At 43.8% G+C, this 17491-nt stretch overlaps 1 protein-coding gene across 1 annotated transcript in view; it reads left to right on the forward strand.

The window, feature by feature from the left end:
- UNC5D (unc-5 homolog D (C. elegans)) overlaps window positions 1–17491 on the forward strand; it is a gene marked incomplete at its 5' end in the record, with an annotated part of 51718 nt that overhangs the window by 28317 nt on the left and 5910 nt on the right. The window contains 6 exons of the mRNA XM_009874342.1: window positions 3155–3187; window positions 6525–6710; window positions 8444–8821; window positions 10034–10118; window positions 13407–13575; window positions 14985–15212. Of these exons, the coding sequence (XP_009872644.1) occupies window positions 3155–3187; window positions 6525–6710; window positions 8444–8821; window positions 10034–10118; window positions 13407–13575; window positions 14985–15212 (1079 nt within the window). The remainder of the gene's footprint in view (window positions 1–3154; window positions 3188–6524; window positions 6711–8443; window positions 8822–10033; window positions 10119–13406; window positions 13576–14984; window positions 15213–17491) is intronic.

Genomic DNA, 17491 nt, shown 5'->3' on the forward strand with positions numbered 1-17491 from the left:
GCGGGCAGGAGACAGGTGAGGCCGGCTTCTTGCAGCAGATACAAATGTAGTTGTTTTGGCTGTGGAAGCTAAACCAGACTGCCTTCTGAAAGGTCCTGCAAAGAAACACCACTAGGAGTTGAAAGCAAAACACTTCAGGCTGTAAGGAGTCAGTTGCCAATTCACTTCCCTTTCTAAGAAAAAATTTGAAAGAAAAAAAAAAAAAAAGAAAGAAAGGAGAGAGCCATGCCAGGGCAATCATATCGCTGATTAGGGATGAGATTTTAGATTAGACAGAGCAGCGAGAGTATTTTTTCTGTCATTAAATTTAATGCCTGTAAAGGATGTTGTATTGACAATGCTGGAGGTGTAAGTTCTCTCTTTACCCGCAGACCAGATCACAATGAAGTGTAGCCTCCCTCCTCTTGCTTTGCTTAAGCTCCTCTGTTGATGTGCCTGAGCAGGAACTGCAGGAGCAAGCACTGAAAGCAAGCCCTTGCCACGGGAGCAAACAGCCAGAGCTTTCTCTTTCAGAAGCCAATCACTTTTCTACACGTGGGACTTAAAATGATCTTTATAGGCTTTAAAAGTTCTTAATACGCTGTGTAAAGAACCTGCCTTTTTAAAAATTAATAAATGAATTATTATGAGTAAAAAGATACAAAAAGTATTTTTTAAAATATAAGTAAATTTCGTGCAGATTTAATCAACTTGGTGCCAGCTGTAAAACAATCTAAAATATAACTTCAGTGTTGAACATGAACTATCAAAATCATTTTACAAAGGATAAGTGACATAAGTAATAAAACCCGAATTTTATAATTGAAATGAAAAGCTGTTTAAAAATCTAAGCCTACTAGGGATGCATATGTTGACATCAAAGCAATGCTATTCAAAATTAACAAAATTGAATTCTCAGCTTATGCTGCCTGTCGGGGAGGTGGGGGGAGATCTGCTGCGGCTGGAAATCTCCTTGCGAAAGTGTTTCTGTTCCTCTCGTGAGGTGAGACAGGAGTTGGGGCAACTGTGCCCTGACACTGCTCTCAAATTAATCCAAAACCAAACACAATGAAAGTTTTCTCTCTGCTGCAGGCACCAGCATCTTTTTCACCTAATGTTGGGATCAGGACCTGATCTCCAAGTATTTTGTGGAGCTGCCCCCTCCATCAGCGTTATCATGGGCGCTGCCCGCGCCCCGGCTGAGGCTGGTGGTCACCGGGGCAGCAGAGCCCAGCGACAGAAAAGCTGTTACTGTCGGGGAAGGAGCCGGGCCGAGATCAGTTCTGGCTTGGAAATCGGCTCATCTGCTCCCTCGCTGCGGTGGGGCTGGGGCACGTGTTGGTGCCGAGAGCGGGATTTCCCTTTGGAGTCTGGTGTGTTCGTCCCGCAGTGCGATGCCGTTACCCCACGACGGGTCGTGCTGCATGGATATACTTGGGTCAGATTATTTTTAGGACTGTAATTGCTTTCTCAGCTGATAGGAATTGATGCAATTACCCTATTTTTTAAAATTCTTTCCCTCTTGTTCATCTTGCAATATGTGCCTTTTCTGCTCTGCTTTTCGTCCCATGGGGAATTGTGAAGGAAACGCAGTACGGCGCTGCAGAAAACTCATCTCTTGGAGGTTATTTATCAGGCACAACTTGTTAACTTTGTTCCTTTCGGGAGGCAAAAATAGAAATGACACTTTTCTTTGGTTAACAAATAAATGAAAGTAAGGGTGAGAACGTAAGATGCTAAGGAAGCATCAACCTGATTCTGAACGGCAGAAAAGGCATTATTAATCCTCGGCACAAATTTTCGGATTTGGAGCCAGTAAATGACGTGGCGGTGAAGCAGCATCTGCTCTCAGGTTCTTCATTCAGGCCCTGATGGGAGAGGTTGGGAATGCCACCGAGGTGACACCCTGGCGTCCTCGGGAACACCCTCCTCTCCTTCTGACGTCCTGCCCAGCTGGGAGGAAAGCAGAGCTGGACTTGGAGGGAGAGCAGAGCTCACGCTCGCTCAGATAGTCCTGATCACTTCCCGGCTTCTTGGGTATTTGTTGTTATTTATTCCCCACCAGTATTCCCAGCAGGATACCTTTCCACGGTGGATTGCTCTCTATCTTGCAGAGGTGAAAGCTTTTTCTTTGCTTAATAAAAGAGAGGGGTTTGTAGAGTTTTTTGTTTTATCTAGTTGCTTTAAAGTTGTGAGAAAATAACTTCAAAAATTATGGATTCCTTTTCCCCAGTGCCCAAAAAAAGAAACAAACGAGTAGGCCACAGGCAGATGAACCAGAAACGTGTTTGTACTAATGCATCATAAATCACAGCTAATTTTGTTCTCCCTTTTTCAACCAGCCGTGATGCTCAGTATTGCCAAGAGGCTGCTGGATGGAGCAGCCCCGCCCATTGTGGCTTCTCTCGCTGGCTCCATGTCGGCAGCACAAAAACGGCCGTTCCCATTGCAGAGCTCGAGAACGACACTGGTCATGTGGCATCCATGTACATCATTTCTAGCAGAAATAAGAACTAGAAACCTGCACACGTTTTGTCGCTGTCGCACCTACAGAGGCTGCGCTCGGCGTGCGGGTCCGGCGCCAGCCCCAGCCTCCGCTTTCCTGGAGGTGTGAAGGATAATTCAGATGCTTATTTTTGAGAGATGCATTACTGTATAAAACCTATTTTACTATGCACTTGCATATGTATGGTAGTACGTTGATTCTGTATGTTCTCTATATACGCATATAGATGTCATTATTGGTGTCTATTTAGATAGATAAATGGGAATATACTGTACATTCTTTAAGTCCCCATTGCTAACCTTTCCATACATCAGCCCTACAAAGAAATAATTAACTGACTTTCTTTGCCAAGTGATCCGCTTCGAAGTATCGAACTTCCTTATTGCTGAGATTTATAATATTCTGAATAAAAGCGTCCAATAAAGCTAACAAGCCCTTGAATTAACCAAGTGAGAAATTACTGCAGAGGAACACCCTGAAACAGATTTACCAAACTCAGAAAAAGATGAAGGGGAAAATATGGACAACATAAAATATTCATATTGTCAGCAAACAAGCAGAAAATGTTTCATTTACCGAGCTAGACAGAAGTGATATAGGAAATAGATATGCTCCATGTAAATTTATTAAGTGCAACTTTCTCTCTCTTTCTTTCTCTCTCTCTCTCAGATAAAAAACCTCTTCATGAAATAAAATCCCAAAGTAAGTTATTTTTTTCTCTTGTAAATGATTTTTCTCATCTTCTCTGTCATTCTGTTTTATTTGTTTAGGAGCTAAATAAAGCTGAAGGTTGTATGAAAGGCTTTCACATCTACTGAAAGCATCTTCTTACAATTTGGTGATCGTATGTTTTAGGCTGAAAATAGAAAAGTGGCCGTTCTTAGTGCTGGTGTCTCTGTAGGGACGCTTGGCTTCAAACGGAGCTCCGGAGGACTTGTGCTGAGGAACAGCTGCTGGCCGAGACGGCCGCGGCTCCGGGTGGGCGCGAGGTTTTGCTTCTCAAAGCTCCCTCTGGAACCCGCAGTTCCACCCACGGAACGGATCCCAGCGCGCAGGAAGACGCTTCTCCTTTGCATTTCCCGTATTTCCAAGGCTACACAACCCCAAATTTAGGTAGCTCAGGAATGAGCCATGGTTGCCGTGGCTGCTTAAGCAGTTTTAATTTTGTCTGGTGGTGTCTCCCCGGAATCGTTTGCTAAGTGGTCGGTGCGGTAATGCAGCAACCGGTGCGGTTCTGTTTGTTTATCTGCGCTGTTGCCGTTTAATTAATTAACCTTGAAAGAATATCAGTCGCATCACTTTTACTTTCTGACTTATTAAAAAAGTAACTTGAACAGAATTGATCTTAGCATATTGGGGGAATTAAAGGGTTTTTTCACAGTGGCCGGGTTAGAAACGCGGCTGTTCAGCGAGACAGGAGCTCGGTGGAAGACTGCGTAAATCATCACTGATGCAAAATCAAAGTCAATTATGAAGATAATTGAGAAACAACCTGTCCTACTAAATAACCTCTTATGTGATTCTCTGACTTCTGATCCTTGTACTCAGAGACCAGCTACGTGAAGAAACAGCCCTCAGGTCCCCAGGGGCACCAAAAGGGAGAGGGTGACGGAAAACTGGGAGGGGGGGAAGGTGGAAAATCCTGTCACGGGTCCCAGCACAGCAGAGTGCCAGGCGGGGGGATGTTTGCCCCACATAGCTCCTGGAAAGCACTTATTGTAAATGAGATAATTTAATCAATTATGTTTCCTAATGTACTAAACCAATGTTTCATTTTATGCTCCTGCACATCTTAAATTATCTTCAGGTGCTTTATGAAACTTAATCATAGTTAATAGAAACTTCATTACCATCAAATGTGCTTTCAATAAATGTTGTGTAACAGCATCGGGAGGTGGAGTGAAATATAGGCTACAATTATCACAAACACGTATCCTGGAACTGAAATGTGTAACAGTCGTAGTGCCTTACGAGCGAGTCCCTGCGTCCTCTGGGCTGGGAGGATGCAGTTCATTAAATAGTAATTGGTTGACTATAAATGTTTTCTTTTTCAGTTCATTTGTTTTTCACTTCGTTCCCTTCTGGGAAAAAATGAAAGCAGAAAATTATGCCGTTCCCCAAATCTGCCATGCTGCTCTTTTTTCTTTAATTTCTAGTCTCCCATAAACGGGATTATCCATAAGACGGAAAGGTGAAGAGGTTAAAGTTATTTTAAAGAAACAGTACAAATACTACCATTCTGAATGGAAAAGGAAGCCCCCTTCCTGAAGCAGCTGTGATCTGAGGAACACCAGATCTCTCTCATTTTACTCTTTTGAGAAAAACGTTGTTTAAAAGTATTCATGGAAAACAAAATTCAAAGAAACCTGAAGGAGGAGAAATGTGCTTAGTTCCTGTCCTTTTCTTTCTGCACCTGATACTAGAGAATACAATGGAGATAAACTGGTGTGTGACTAAGGCGTTGGATTCGGATTCGGGTTGACTTGGTTGGCTCTGAAGTATTTCCAGTGCTCCTTTGTGCCCCGGCCTTTTGGCATTGGCTTTTCCCATCTGGGGTGAGAGAATCTGGGCGTCCCCCATTGTCAGTCACACGCACGGATGCTGTCAGCTGACAGCCCGTGCCTGGAATGCCTAACTCCGAATCTAAAATGCTTCACGTTCTCTTTACAACGTTTTTCAAGGGGTCATCTCATGGAAAATTGGGAAGAAAAGGCTTCAGAAGTACGTCTTTTTCTCTAGTAGTTTATTTAGTGGAACTGTGTGGCAGTCGGAATGTTCTGAGAAGTTGGGTAAGAGCTCCTTAGGTTTATTCGTTGGTGACTGCTTGTCGTGACACCCCACAGAAGATGGATTTCTTCTGAAAAGCTGATCTTTGCATGGAAACTTTGTGATTATTTTTTCCCCCTTCTCAGCAATATCTGAATGTGTTAAAGAAAGAAACCTTTTTCAGTATGAGGTTATTTGAAAATTCAACGGATTTTGTTGCAGTTGCAGTGAAGCCGATTTCAAAACGTTTATTTTGGGTCCATTGGGACGCTGGGATGTTGTATCTGAGGTTGACTGGGAACATTTTGAGAATGGGGGTGCGAAGGGTGTTTTCCATTAAGGGCATTTGAGCCAATCAGTGTGTATTTTACTTTCGATTCAGCTGCCCAGACGCTGTGCCTTCCCAGGACGCTGAGCCACTTGGAGGCGTTACTGTCAGGCATTTAGTTTACATGAGAAACTGGGGAGTTAGGAAAAGGAGCTTTTCTGATGCTGCCCGAAGGTACTCGTTTTCACAGTTTGAAATTTCATGTTCTTTTTAAAAATTCAGCTAAAGTAAAGTTATCTGACTTGGTGCAGAAAAACAGATGTGCAACAGAAGCCTCCTCCCAAATGCCAATTAAGTAATTTCAGTAATTGGGTATTTATTAAATTCTGAATTTAACTTCCTACCCTATTTCTGTACATTGCAGTTTATTTACTGATACTGAGTAGTCTGGATTTCCTAGTTATTTCTTGTCACTGTCATTTGTTATAAATAAATGCACTTTCTGTACCAAGTGCTTCTCACTTGACAGCAGAAGCACCACGTAGTAGGATCACAGATGATGTATACGGTGAACACGTGATTATCTCTTCCTCTAAACTGGAGTTTGGCATTAAAAGAACTATCTAAGGACCCACTAAGTGTACTTGCCAAGTAATATAATTTCATGGTACGTGGTCCCAAGCCCCAGAAGATCTAGAATAGCAGGCCTGGATAATTCAATTAGATAACGCTGCAGTTTCATTTGGATCCACTCTTTGAAAGCAGTCAATTCTTTTTCTCTGCTGTAAAAGTTTGAAGTCTTAGCAAACTTGGTTGTAAGCTTTGCGGCGCTCGCTTTTCACTGCTCCCTTGTGCTCCACCACCCTGCTGGGATCTGCTCCGCGGTTACGTCTCAGGTTCTACCTCCCTGGCCTCGTGAAGCGCCCTCAGCTCCCGGGCAGCCAGCGCTGCTCCGAGCGTTTTCCGGAGCGTTGCTGACTCGCTGCCCACTTTGTCTCCTTTCAGATATCGAGACTGCCAGTGACATCGCCCTGTACTCCGGCCTGGGAGCAGCAGTCATTGCTGTCGCCGTGCTGGTGGTCGGCGTTACCCTTTACCGACGGAGTCAGAGTGAGTACGGCGTGGATGTGATTGATTCATCTGCACTGACAGGAGGCTTCCAGACATTTAATTTTAAGACAGTCAGACAAGGTTAGTGTTGTGATTTCCTTTTCTTCTCTCCAGAGCTCCTACTGCAAAGAGATGCTAAGCTCACGCTCGGTGAGGGCTGTGGGAGGGCATCGCAGCTCCCTGCAGAGGCAGTGAGGGGTGGCTTCGGGACAAGGAGCAGGAGCCGCTGCTTAGAGCTGCCTCTTGCTGCCTCTGCTGCTCATCCGTCAGCAGCCTGGACAATACGTAGTCCTCGACCGTGCCCTAAGTGCTTTAGAAATGCTGTCATGAGCTGCTGCACTGACACGTGTGACTTGGAAAAAGCCCGAATGAACCAAATGAACCAAATCAAAACAAGCCCAGGAAGCATGATCTATCCAGTTAAAGATCTTCCATCTTCTTTACTCCAATAAAAGTGATTAGTTTTTTACTGTTAGTTTAAGAAACCCAACTTTGTAAGCTGCTGTTAGCAGGCAAACATCTACATTCTGAGGTCTCTGGGAAATAATTAGCAGCACTCAGACGTTTTCTGGAATGTGATTTCCTTTGGACAGAGAGGTGGGGAGGAATGCAAGTGGTGATTACTTGAAAATAGGGTGTTTGTTTAGTTCTGTACTGACATTCTAACAGTGAGACCTGCCTTACTGTGGGTGGGAGGGTGTGTTGGTGGGGTGTGAAAGTATCCCCGTGTCTCTTCGGAACAGTGAAATATGTTGCAGAGTTTGTTTGTTGGCTGTTGGCTTTTTTTGGTGGTGGTGTTTTTATATTTATTTTCCGGGAGACATTCCTCACCAAGCATGAACTGCAAGAAACTGGAAAAAGGGCTTGGGAGACAAGAATGTTTGAAGGAAATGTACTCATTAATTTAAAAATCAGGCCTTTAATTAGAGTCACGTAATTCACAGTGACTGTTTCAAGTAGTAACCTTTTCCTTTGTTGTTCAGTTTGCCCTGAAAGTCTTGTTTTGAGTCTGGGGAATTGTTTGTTTGACTTACGTTTCAAAACCATTAGTTCTGGATGCTCTGCTCGGAGTGCAGGATGTTACTGTTGCAGTTACTTTGGGTTACTAGGGACAACAGATTAGCGTGATCCGTATTTTATTTGTTGCAGAAATGTCTTTATAATGTTCGCAACTCGATCTGCAGTGCCTTTAAATTTCAAGGATGCAGTACAGATAATTTCCAGAAAATTAGTTACTTTGGAAAACTTTTATTTACTAACAAAACCAACAGCAACAACAAAACCCCCACAGAAACAAACAAACAAAAAAGACCAAACCAACTGATTCAGGCCCTGAATCGATCCATTCCTTCTGTTTTTCTTCAAAGTGTTTTCTGAGCTAAAATGCCCCTGAGTAACTGGTATTTTTCCCTCTGTTACTCCCGTCCCACTTGTTTCCAGCCATGCAGCTGCTGTTCTGTGTAAGCTCACAGAAGAGGTCTGCAGGAAGGTGTGTTTTCAGCCAGTGGGTTTCAGTGTGAAAAAAAAGACAGACAGGAAGGCAGACACACAAACCTGAAGCCAGGACACAACATCCCTTCTCGGATTCGAGCGCTCTGGTGTCACCTGAAGTGTGGAAAACGTAGTGATCCAATACCTGCCATATCTGTTGCATCATTTCATCTGTTTTTTAACATAACTTTATGTGCTTTTGAGCTCTGAGAGCAGCAGGAAGGAAGAGCTCGTCCAAAAGGAAGCAGTGGAGGGGTCAGAAAGAGATTTCAGCTCAGCCATGTGGCTGCAGTCACTAACTGCCCATCTGCTTCGCTCGCCAGGTAACTCCTTGCTCCTGAACTCGGCCATGCAGCCTGACCTGACCGTGAGCAGAACCTACAGCGGCCCCATCTGCCTGCAGGACCCCATGGACAAGGAGCTGATGACGGAGTCGTCGCTCTTCAACCCGCTGTCAGACATCAAAGTCAAAGTGCAGAGCTCCTTCATGGTGTCCCTCGGCGTCACGGAGAGGGCCGAGTACCACGGAAAGGCACATTCTGGAACTTTTCCTCATGGCAACAGTAGAGCTTTTGGAACAATACAGGCTCGAAACAAGGCGATGTACATTCAGAACCTGTCTTCTATCTCAGCAACAAGTGAGCTGAAGACCACTGCCATCTTTGGACATCTGGGGGGCCGTTTAGTGGTTCCCAACACAGGTGGGTAGAGCCTTTCTCATTAAAAGCATAGAAAATTATTTTAGATAAAACTTACTTTTTCTGACGTAGTGCTCTGTAACTAAATAAAGAAGAGAACAAGTAGGGGCTCCATTAATGCAAATTTTGGGAAGTAGAGCGCGTTGCCCACACAGGAGATGACTGATCAGAAGCAAACTTGGGATGAGTAGTCAAGAGGCATTATGTCTGTTTGAACTGTTAGAAATTGCTGCCTCGCTTGATGTCTTTAGCATGAAAGTCATATTAATCAAAGCTGTTGCTTACTTGGATCCTGATCCAGAAGGCGGCTCCCCAGGAAGAAGGTCGATATTGGATCAGTGTCTTATATAATGGGGTCACATTCAAAGCAGAATCTACACGCATCAACATCTGACTGCGTTAACGTTGTCAGGCTCCGTTACGTTATTGAGGGCTGCAGCACAGAACAACCAGACGTCTCTGGGGAACGGCTTCCGCTCTCGATGAAAACTCTAGTGCGGCTTTCGTTAGCATCTCCTCCTCACTTTCTGGTTTTCTCTTTCTTTTCACTTAGTAGCTTGACAGATTCCATAGTGGGGCACTTGAGAGTCAACTGGCATTTCAAGATTACCAAAGGCACACATGCTTTTGACTATATCTTTTTTTTAAAAAAAAAAAAGAAAAGAAAAGAACAATTAAATAGGGAACTCAAAAGAGATTGTTCTGTTGCCGCATCAGATAAAAGCGTGTCAGGGTAACAAAGACCATCAAAATGACTGGGATTACAGACCCTCTTGCTGGAAGCCTGAAGGAAACAGCTGATGGAACCATTTGTTTCCATAAATGATTCTGTTTTGTCTAAGTGGTGAAGCAGAGAAGGAAATGTGGCTGTACCCAAGGATGAAGAGAAGTCCTGTCTAGACCACAGATCCAGAGTCATTTAGTGACACAAAACAGTGGGAAATCAACTATTTAAGAGCTCTGTTGGAGCAAGTTTTCAGGCATATATAATTCCAGACTCTAAGACAGTTAAATATTAATAATCATGTGGATCACATTAATAATGGATTTTCTTTTCATCTGATAATGTTGTAGTGAGAGCCGCTACTTCAGAGGAGCGTTCTGCTGCTGTAGCGGAAGGCCCTTCTAGGTCCTGTAAATCAGAGGCCAGTTGTGCCCTGGCCTGAACCTCCAGGGCCCTTCCCAGAGGAACGTTCTGCCTTTGCTCTTTTGTAGGAGTCAGTTTGTTGATACCACACGGAGCTATTCCCGAAGAGAGCTCTTGGGAAATCTCTCTTGGCATCGCTCAGAGGGAGTGCAGGTAAGGGCTACGTGAACCCCGCACGCCCGTCCAGTCTGTGAACTGTCTCACTTCAGGGACTGCTGGTCGGCACCTTCCTCAGCCATCCCAGACTGACCTTCCATAATTTACATTCCAGACAGAGCTAAATGAATAGTCTGTAGCGTGTACTTTAACTGATTAATTTAAGGAGAATTCCAGGAGACACCGGTCCCAAGTGAAGAGTGGTTCACTTGATTAACTCTGATTTTGAGTGCCAGGAGGGGCAGTTTTTAGGAGCAGCAATCAAGGGCAGGTGTGTAGCAATGGAGACAGCACAGCTGGTTTTGGTTCTTCACAGCAGTCACTTCTCTCATCTCCCCCACCTTAAATAAACATTCAGCTAAAAGCCCTCAAAAACTGGTGGATGTATCTGCGGAGATGTGGAAGGAACGAAATAACTGCATATACAGTAAATATTTACTTACATTAAGTTAGAGCCAAACGATTGCTGGAATTTTCCTTTAAGAGCTGAAAGATACAAAGCTGCCTATAAATTTTAAAGCCTAGAAATATTTTTCAAAACTTAAAGTGAAATCTATTTTTATTTTCTTTCTCCTCTGATATCTGAACTCCTTTGTGAAAACTTTCATATTCCATTCCCATCTGCTACCATAGGTTTTTGATCATTTTCAATGAAAGATTAAGATATGTAAAAGGAAGGGAGAAAAAAAAAGCACCCCAGCTGTTTCATCTGCAAGAGTTCTGCAGAAATGAATTAAAATAGGTTAATTAAAAACAAGCAGCGAATTTTGCCTACTGTTTTCCTTTTTTTGTGGGCAGAAGCAGAGGTAGCAAACCCAACCGAAGATTATCACGGGGAGATTTTTTTCCTTCCTTCTTCTTTCAGGTAAAATTCTGAAAAGTGAGGCAAAAGCAAGCATTCATTATTTTCTGTGAAAATACTGTTTTCTTCTTTGCATAGCCACGGCAAGATAGAGGCATCCTTCACCCATGTGGACTGGGTGGACTAAAGCAGCCTTTTCCAGCAGCCGCAGGTTGCCCTGACCTGCGGGGAGCTCTGGTGACTGATTTTTTTTCCCTTGCAACACTGAGAACATTGGGTTGGTAACTCTTCCCTTTCCTGCCTCACCTAAGAAATGGCTCAGAATTGCAGGAGAGCCTTAACACCACGGCAGTTCTTACACAGAACACTCTCCCTACTTGCAAGAAGTCTGAGGGTTCCTCTAATTAACCGATTTCAGTTCATTTGCCATTAAATAATTCCCAGAACTCCCCTATGTTTGGCCAGGATGTTCTACAAGGGGAACGATTCTTTAAAAGCAATTCAAGAGCTCCGTTCCGAGCCGCTGGTCACTGGCGCCCGGCCCCGCCTGTTCTCTCTGCAGGAGGTGACACCCAGTGCCCCTGCCCCTCGGCCGCTGGTCTGCCTTTTCCTTTTTGTTAATGCGGTGGGTGGGAGGTGGGTGGGAGCCTACACTCAGAGCCTCCCAGTCCGTTTTGCTGGGCTGCCACCAGGACTCTTCTACCCCTACTAATTCTTTTTATATGTTTGTGTTTTGTTTCATTTTGATGCTTGAAAAATTTGAGCAATTTCTGATGGGAATCATCAGCTGTAGTGGAAGTAAAACCCTGGATTCATATACCCTATGGGTGTTGTGCTGAAAACAAAACAACCTGTGTTTTGCGACCTTTACTGATGCTGAATTGTCAACTTTGTACTGGACGTAACTCAATTACCCCATCACCAGCTCCCCACCCTCCTTGTGTTTTACGCATTTGTCAGCAGCGGCCACTTGGCAAAGGAGAGATCAGTAGAAATGCACCAACCAAGTTAAATAACCGAGGTTCTCCTTGCTCTCTGGAAATGTGCTTTTGTTACCCCCTTCCTGCAGCTGCATCAAACAGAGATAAGGAAGTGGAACGCACCAGCCTTTGCTGACTGAAAAATAAATATGTATAAAAGTTGGCCTGAGGGTTTCTAATAATTCTGAGACATTTTTCTTTGTATCTGTAAGTAACCGGATGATTTCTTAAATCAGCTGGAAAGAGAGGTGATTTGGAGTAACTGCTGGAAGGTTTTATTTTTAAGGAAATCAAATACCATTTGCAGAGGGTAGCTGTGGTCGGTGTTAAGCGATGGTATTTTGTGCAAAAGCAGTGATTTCCTGGCGATGCAGGAGAAGGGAAAAACTGTTTGTTATTCATAGGCATAAGCAGAAGCGAGGCATTACTTGCTGGAACTGTTTGCTTAGAGCAGTGATTCCGCTGACAGTTCAGCAAACCTCCCGGGTGTGCGAACGCAGCGCGGGCTCTGCCACGGCTGGGGCAGCTCGGGGGGAACGCGGCAGCCGGAGGAGGGACGGGCCTTGGGCTGGGATTTTTTTCAGTCTAATCCTACACACACTGGGAAGCGCTGAGGCTTAGGGAGAATGTGGTGTTTTACCACTGGAACAAGAAAAAGCACAAATGGCCTTTTTAATTAGTGTGTTGTCATCTTTTTTTGTCACTCCTGTCTTCATCTCACAAATACTTGTGCACGCTCTCTTTAGTACGGGCTGTCCCTGCACTTGTTGGAACTTTTCAAAGGGTTCAGTTGCTGGTTTTAATGTCCAAGATGTGAGTCTCATCCACGGTGGTGCTGGTTCTGCGCAGGGATTTGTGTGAGGGACCGAAAACACATTTCTGCGCGACTGGGTTAAATCTGGTGTTGAAGTTACCGAAGTTCGGTTGTGCCGAGGGAGCTGCATTGGCTGTAGCAGAGCCCAGGTGCGCTCACCTGCTCGACAGAGCTCTGACGTTGAGCAGAGGAGTCCTGTCCCCGAAGGCTTATTCATTCTGCAGAATATAAATGTGTTTTCAAACCAGGGAGATCACACTCAATCTGGAGAAATTTATGAGACTGTTTTTAAACCATAATTTGTTTTATTTCCTCTACTGTGAAAATATTGCTGATGACACAGTCTTTGAAGGCAGAATTAGATGGCAGTACTACCAGCTGGTGCATAAAGCAAGGCTTACTTGCATGGAATAATTTTAGTGTTTTATTTGGTTTTAGCAAATTGAAATGTATTTTAAAAACCAAAATCCTAAGCTGACCGGCCAATGATTTGAGTAGATGTGCTTCATCTCCAGCTACTGCTTCTACATGGCAATTAGCACAGTAATTGGCTTGCTTATACTTTTCCATAACAGATGAGTGGAGTACTCTAGATTTTAACCAGAATATTTTAAAATCTGCAGTTAAAGTACATTTTTGCTCCTTATTACAAAGAGTCTTGACCAATGCTGTCTTCTCTAACCCCCAAGCCTCCAGCCAGAGGGCTCAGATATTCTTCTCGGACCAGAAGTAACTTGCGGGCCCTCGGATCTGTCTGTGAGCACTCCTTTCGCCCTGACCATACCTCACTGCGCCCAAGTCAACTCCGAGCACTGGAATATTCACTTGAAAAAAAGGACACAGCAAGGAAAATGGGAGGTACGTTTAGCTACGTTCTGATAGACCACAGCTCCCAAAGGGACTCGCGTCAAAACAGATTATTATATCCACACCAGAATTTACCGTGACGTAAAGTTCTGGAACCGGTCAAAAATATATACGTTTTTTTTCCTTTTTAATCTAGAAGGATCCCCCGATTTAAAAATCTTGCCTCTTTGTACGTGTCTTTGTAATGGGCATTCAGTGATCACACTGCTCATAACCTCTGAAGGACTGGCGTACATTAGATGAAATATTTTGCTTTTTTAATTGAACGTGTCTTTTCTAATTGTGATTTACTAGGGAAATTAATCTTTGTGCATTCGTGATGTGGGCTTTTGATCATTTGTGTCTGCCTACCTGCATTTTTAAGCCCACTGGCCATCTTTGTCTGAAACTGCTTGGTAGGCAGCAGCCTCTAACGTAATAAACTTTCTGTATCATTGGGGGAGACAGCCTGCTAATAACACTCTGGAAGGGACAGCTAAAGCATGAACCAAACTATTATTTAATGTTACAGAAATCCACACGGGATAGAAAGGTGCTGAATTTCCCAACGATAAAGTGTTCACTGTACATGTTATTAGAACCGCAGAACCCGGTAACTAGACACAAATCCGTCCTCAATCAGATTTTATTGCGCTGCTGCTGATGGAACTATTTGGTTCATTGCATTGCGGGGCAAAAAAACCCCAGCAGCTAAAACATTCATGGATACCGTAACTCGCTCTTTCCTCTTCCTCCTCTAAACCACGGTGATGTCTGTTCCTCTCGTTTAAACCATTTAAAGTTCAGCTTAGTTTTCCTGCTTTTGATGCACTCAGTACTTAGTCAGCTCCATCAGCGTTTGTTACAAACAGCCTGGAATTAATGAGTGTGACACCAGACTGCTCAGATTCCTCATCTCATGATGCTGTAATGCAGAACTAAGCATGAAAGGCCAGAGAGTGGGAGAGGTAGTTTTTTTGATGAAGGTAAATGTAACTGTAATGGATGTTCTGAAAGGAGGCAAACACCAACTCCTGTTCAAGGTTTGCTTATTGACTTTAGTCTTCAAGGTAATTTCCTAACTTGACATTGGGAAAAAAAATGGCTGGAAAGTCAAGAGCACTTGAACAAAGATGCTAAAATTGCTTACACATCATCATTATTATTATATGCTGTACACATTGAATTCTGCACAATAAATTGCCGTAAATCCTACTGCTGACTGGGGATTAAATTGGGAGTATTTACTCACGTAGGCAGCCTGCCTTCTCCCCTTCCCCGAGTCAGCATGAGCAAAGAGTGCGCAGGCTGGCTCTCAGAAATACTTTACATTGCAGCTGAATAAAAATAAACGCGTAATTGTCAAGGCCTATTGATCTTATTATTATTTTACTTTTTTTAACCTGAATTTCATTTTGCAGGAAGTGATGTCTGTGGAAGAGGAAACTACTTCTTGCTACTGCCTGTTGGATCCTTATGCCTGTCACATTCTCTTAAACAGCTTTGGAACTTATGCTCTTATTGGAGAACCCATCTCTGACTGTGCCGTTCGACAGCTGAAAGTAGCGGTTTTTGGCTGCCTGTCTTGCAATTCTCTGGATTACAATCTGAGAGTGTATTGTATGGATAACACCCCTTGTGCGTTTCAGGTAAATGGCTTCTATTCAGTATAATACGGTTTTAGTTATCCTTCCATAGAATACTGAAACACTCCTTTATTCCTGGGAGTAGTCACTGGACAGCACCACCAGTCCAGAACTCAAACAAAAGAAAATACTGCATTTTTTTTTTATGCCCCTGCTGCACGCCTTGGAGTGAGCCCCTTAATTGCTCTGCACTGGTGTTTCACTTGTGGATTCACACGGCAAGAGCTTTAGCCCGGCCAAAGTGCCTTTTCGGTTTTTGCCAGGCAGATGGAAACCCGCTCTGCCCGCGTTCTAGACGGACCAAAACCGCCGCAGACGCAGTTAACCCAGCACAGGGCTGCAGCTGCTGAGCTGGGCCTGGCGGGTTGGGCTCAGAGCCTTGGCCACATCAGAGCCTGCTGGCATCTGGAGCCCAGCGCTGCTCCCCAGCAGGCACGAAATGTAAGTCATTACCGTCGGATGTGCACTATTTATGGCACTCGTTACCCCCACACCATCGTTAGTCAGTTGAGGATTTCCTCTCCTGTTTACAATTTGAGCAAGAAAGAAGAGATTGCCTCACCATCTTTTTAAACAAAAATTAAATTATAATCATGCATTTCCCCTTTAAAAAAGAGCACCACACAAAACAATCCCCAAGTGGCGATTAAAATTAGTGTAATTTTTCTACATGGTATTCCAAGACAAAGCAGTGCGATTCGCTGGCTCTTGCAGCCTTAGTAAACTCAGAAGCTTTCACAAAATGGTTTTCTTTTGGGAACTGAAATGAAGACAGTTGTGACAGATGAATTTTTACTTCCTTTTCCTATCATACAGAATAGAAACATGAATCTTAATGAAGCACACACGAATGCCTCTGTGCTTCTAATAAAAGCAAAGCCACTGAAAGGGCTGTTAAAGACTTGGAGTAGCTTTGTAATTATACCTTTTATAACACTTACACAATTCGTGGGCTACCAGTGTTTTCCTGGATGAGTCTGTAGAAGATTGTTAGAAGAATAATTGCCACTTTTCTCCATTCACTGAAATTACAACAGGGTGTTTGTACATAATGAGACAACTGTATTTTTATGAAATTTTACTTCCCTTAAAAGAAAGGTGCATCAACTTTGTGCTAGGGTAAATATGAGGAGGTAAACATAGAAAATACAGATTATTTTTTTTTTATAAAATAGTGGAATTGTGCTTACCAAGTTTTGTTTGACACTGTTAATCCCTTACAATACAAGCCTATATAAAGGACTGTACAGAGTTCCTTGATTTGTCATTTTGTCCTGTGAAAACTTACCTTTCTTCTCTAACAGATGACGTTGCCCTTTATTTAATTCCCAGGGTGCTGGGAAACCTTTGACTCTCAGAACAGAAGAGAGCCAAGTCCTTTTATTTTGCCTTTTTATTTTCCCGCTGACACTTGTGGAATTAAGGACCACACGCATTGCTAAAGATAGAGCATTATTTATACAATTGTGTTTTAAAATCACAGAATTAAATACAAATTTAGGTTCCACCAGACCTCTAGAGGTCTGCAGTGCAAATTTCTGCCCAAAGTCAGCCCTGCCAAGATTGCTTGGAATCCTGTCCAGTAATTCTGAAAAAGTGTCCAAGAGAGGAGAAGGAGGCTGGAGCGTTCTGTGCCGTTTGCACGCTCGCCGTGTTTCTTCCAGTGCTCCTTCAAGTCCTGAGAGCGTTCTCTGAGCAGCGCTGCTGCTGGCCTGACCTGCAGCCGGGCAGCCTGGTCACCGCTCGTGCCCCACGTTGCCTTATCTTCCTTTTAGTCCGTGAAGTAAACATCTCGCTGAGCTTTGCATGGCAAGTGTTTAGGGAACACCAGACCTAACTGTAGGAGTTTATTCAAAAGCTTAATTAAGGCCCCAAGGGTAGTTGTGTCATTGCAGAAGAGAAGAGGGACTAAATGACGGTGCTGTCAGAGTTCAGCCGGTTTCCATTTTCCTCTCTGGAGGGAAACAGCTTTACCTGGTAATGGGCTGACGTCGCCGTGCTTCCCTCTCGCTCATGTGAGGGAGCGCTCTGGGTAACGAACTTCTCCTTTGTAATAGTGGTCCTGTGGGATGCAAGAAAATAGTAACAGTCAAACATTAGTAAGGTCGAGTTAAAAAGAAAACTGGCTGGCTTTGACGCAAAACCCCAAAATGTGGAGGCAGCACCTGCTGTGTTGCAGTTCCCTCGAGGTTTCCTTCTCAAGTTGTGCACTTCTGGTCTGAAGTTCTGTGGATACCGCAGCGGCCAACAAGAAAATCCATGTCCCAAGTCCTGTGATTTCG

This window comes from Apaloderma vittatum, unplaced genomic scaffold (genome assembly GCF_000703405.1).
Source record: "Apaloderma vittatum isolate BGI_N311 unplaced genomic scaffold, ASM70340v1 scaffold12408, whole genome shotgun sequence".
In the NCBI taxonomy this organism is placed as follows: domain Eukaryota; kingdom Metazoa; phylum Chordata; class Aves; order Trogoniformes; family Trogonidae; genus Apaloderma; species Apaloderma vittatum.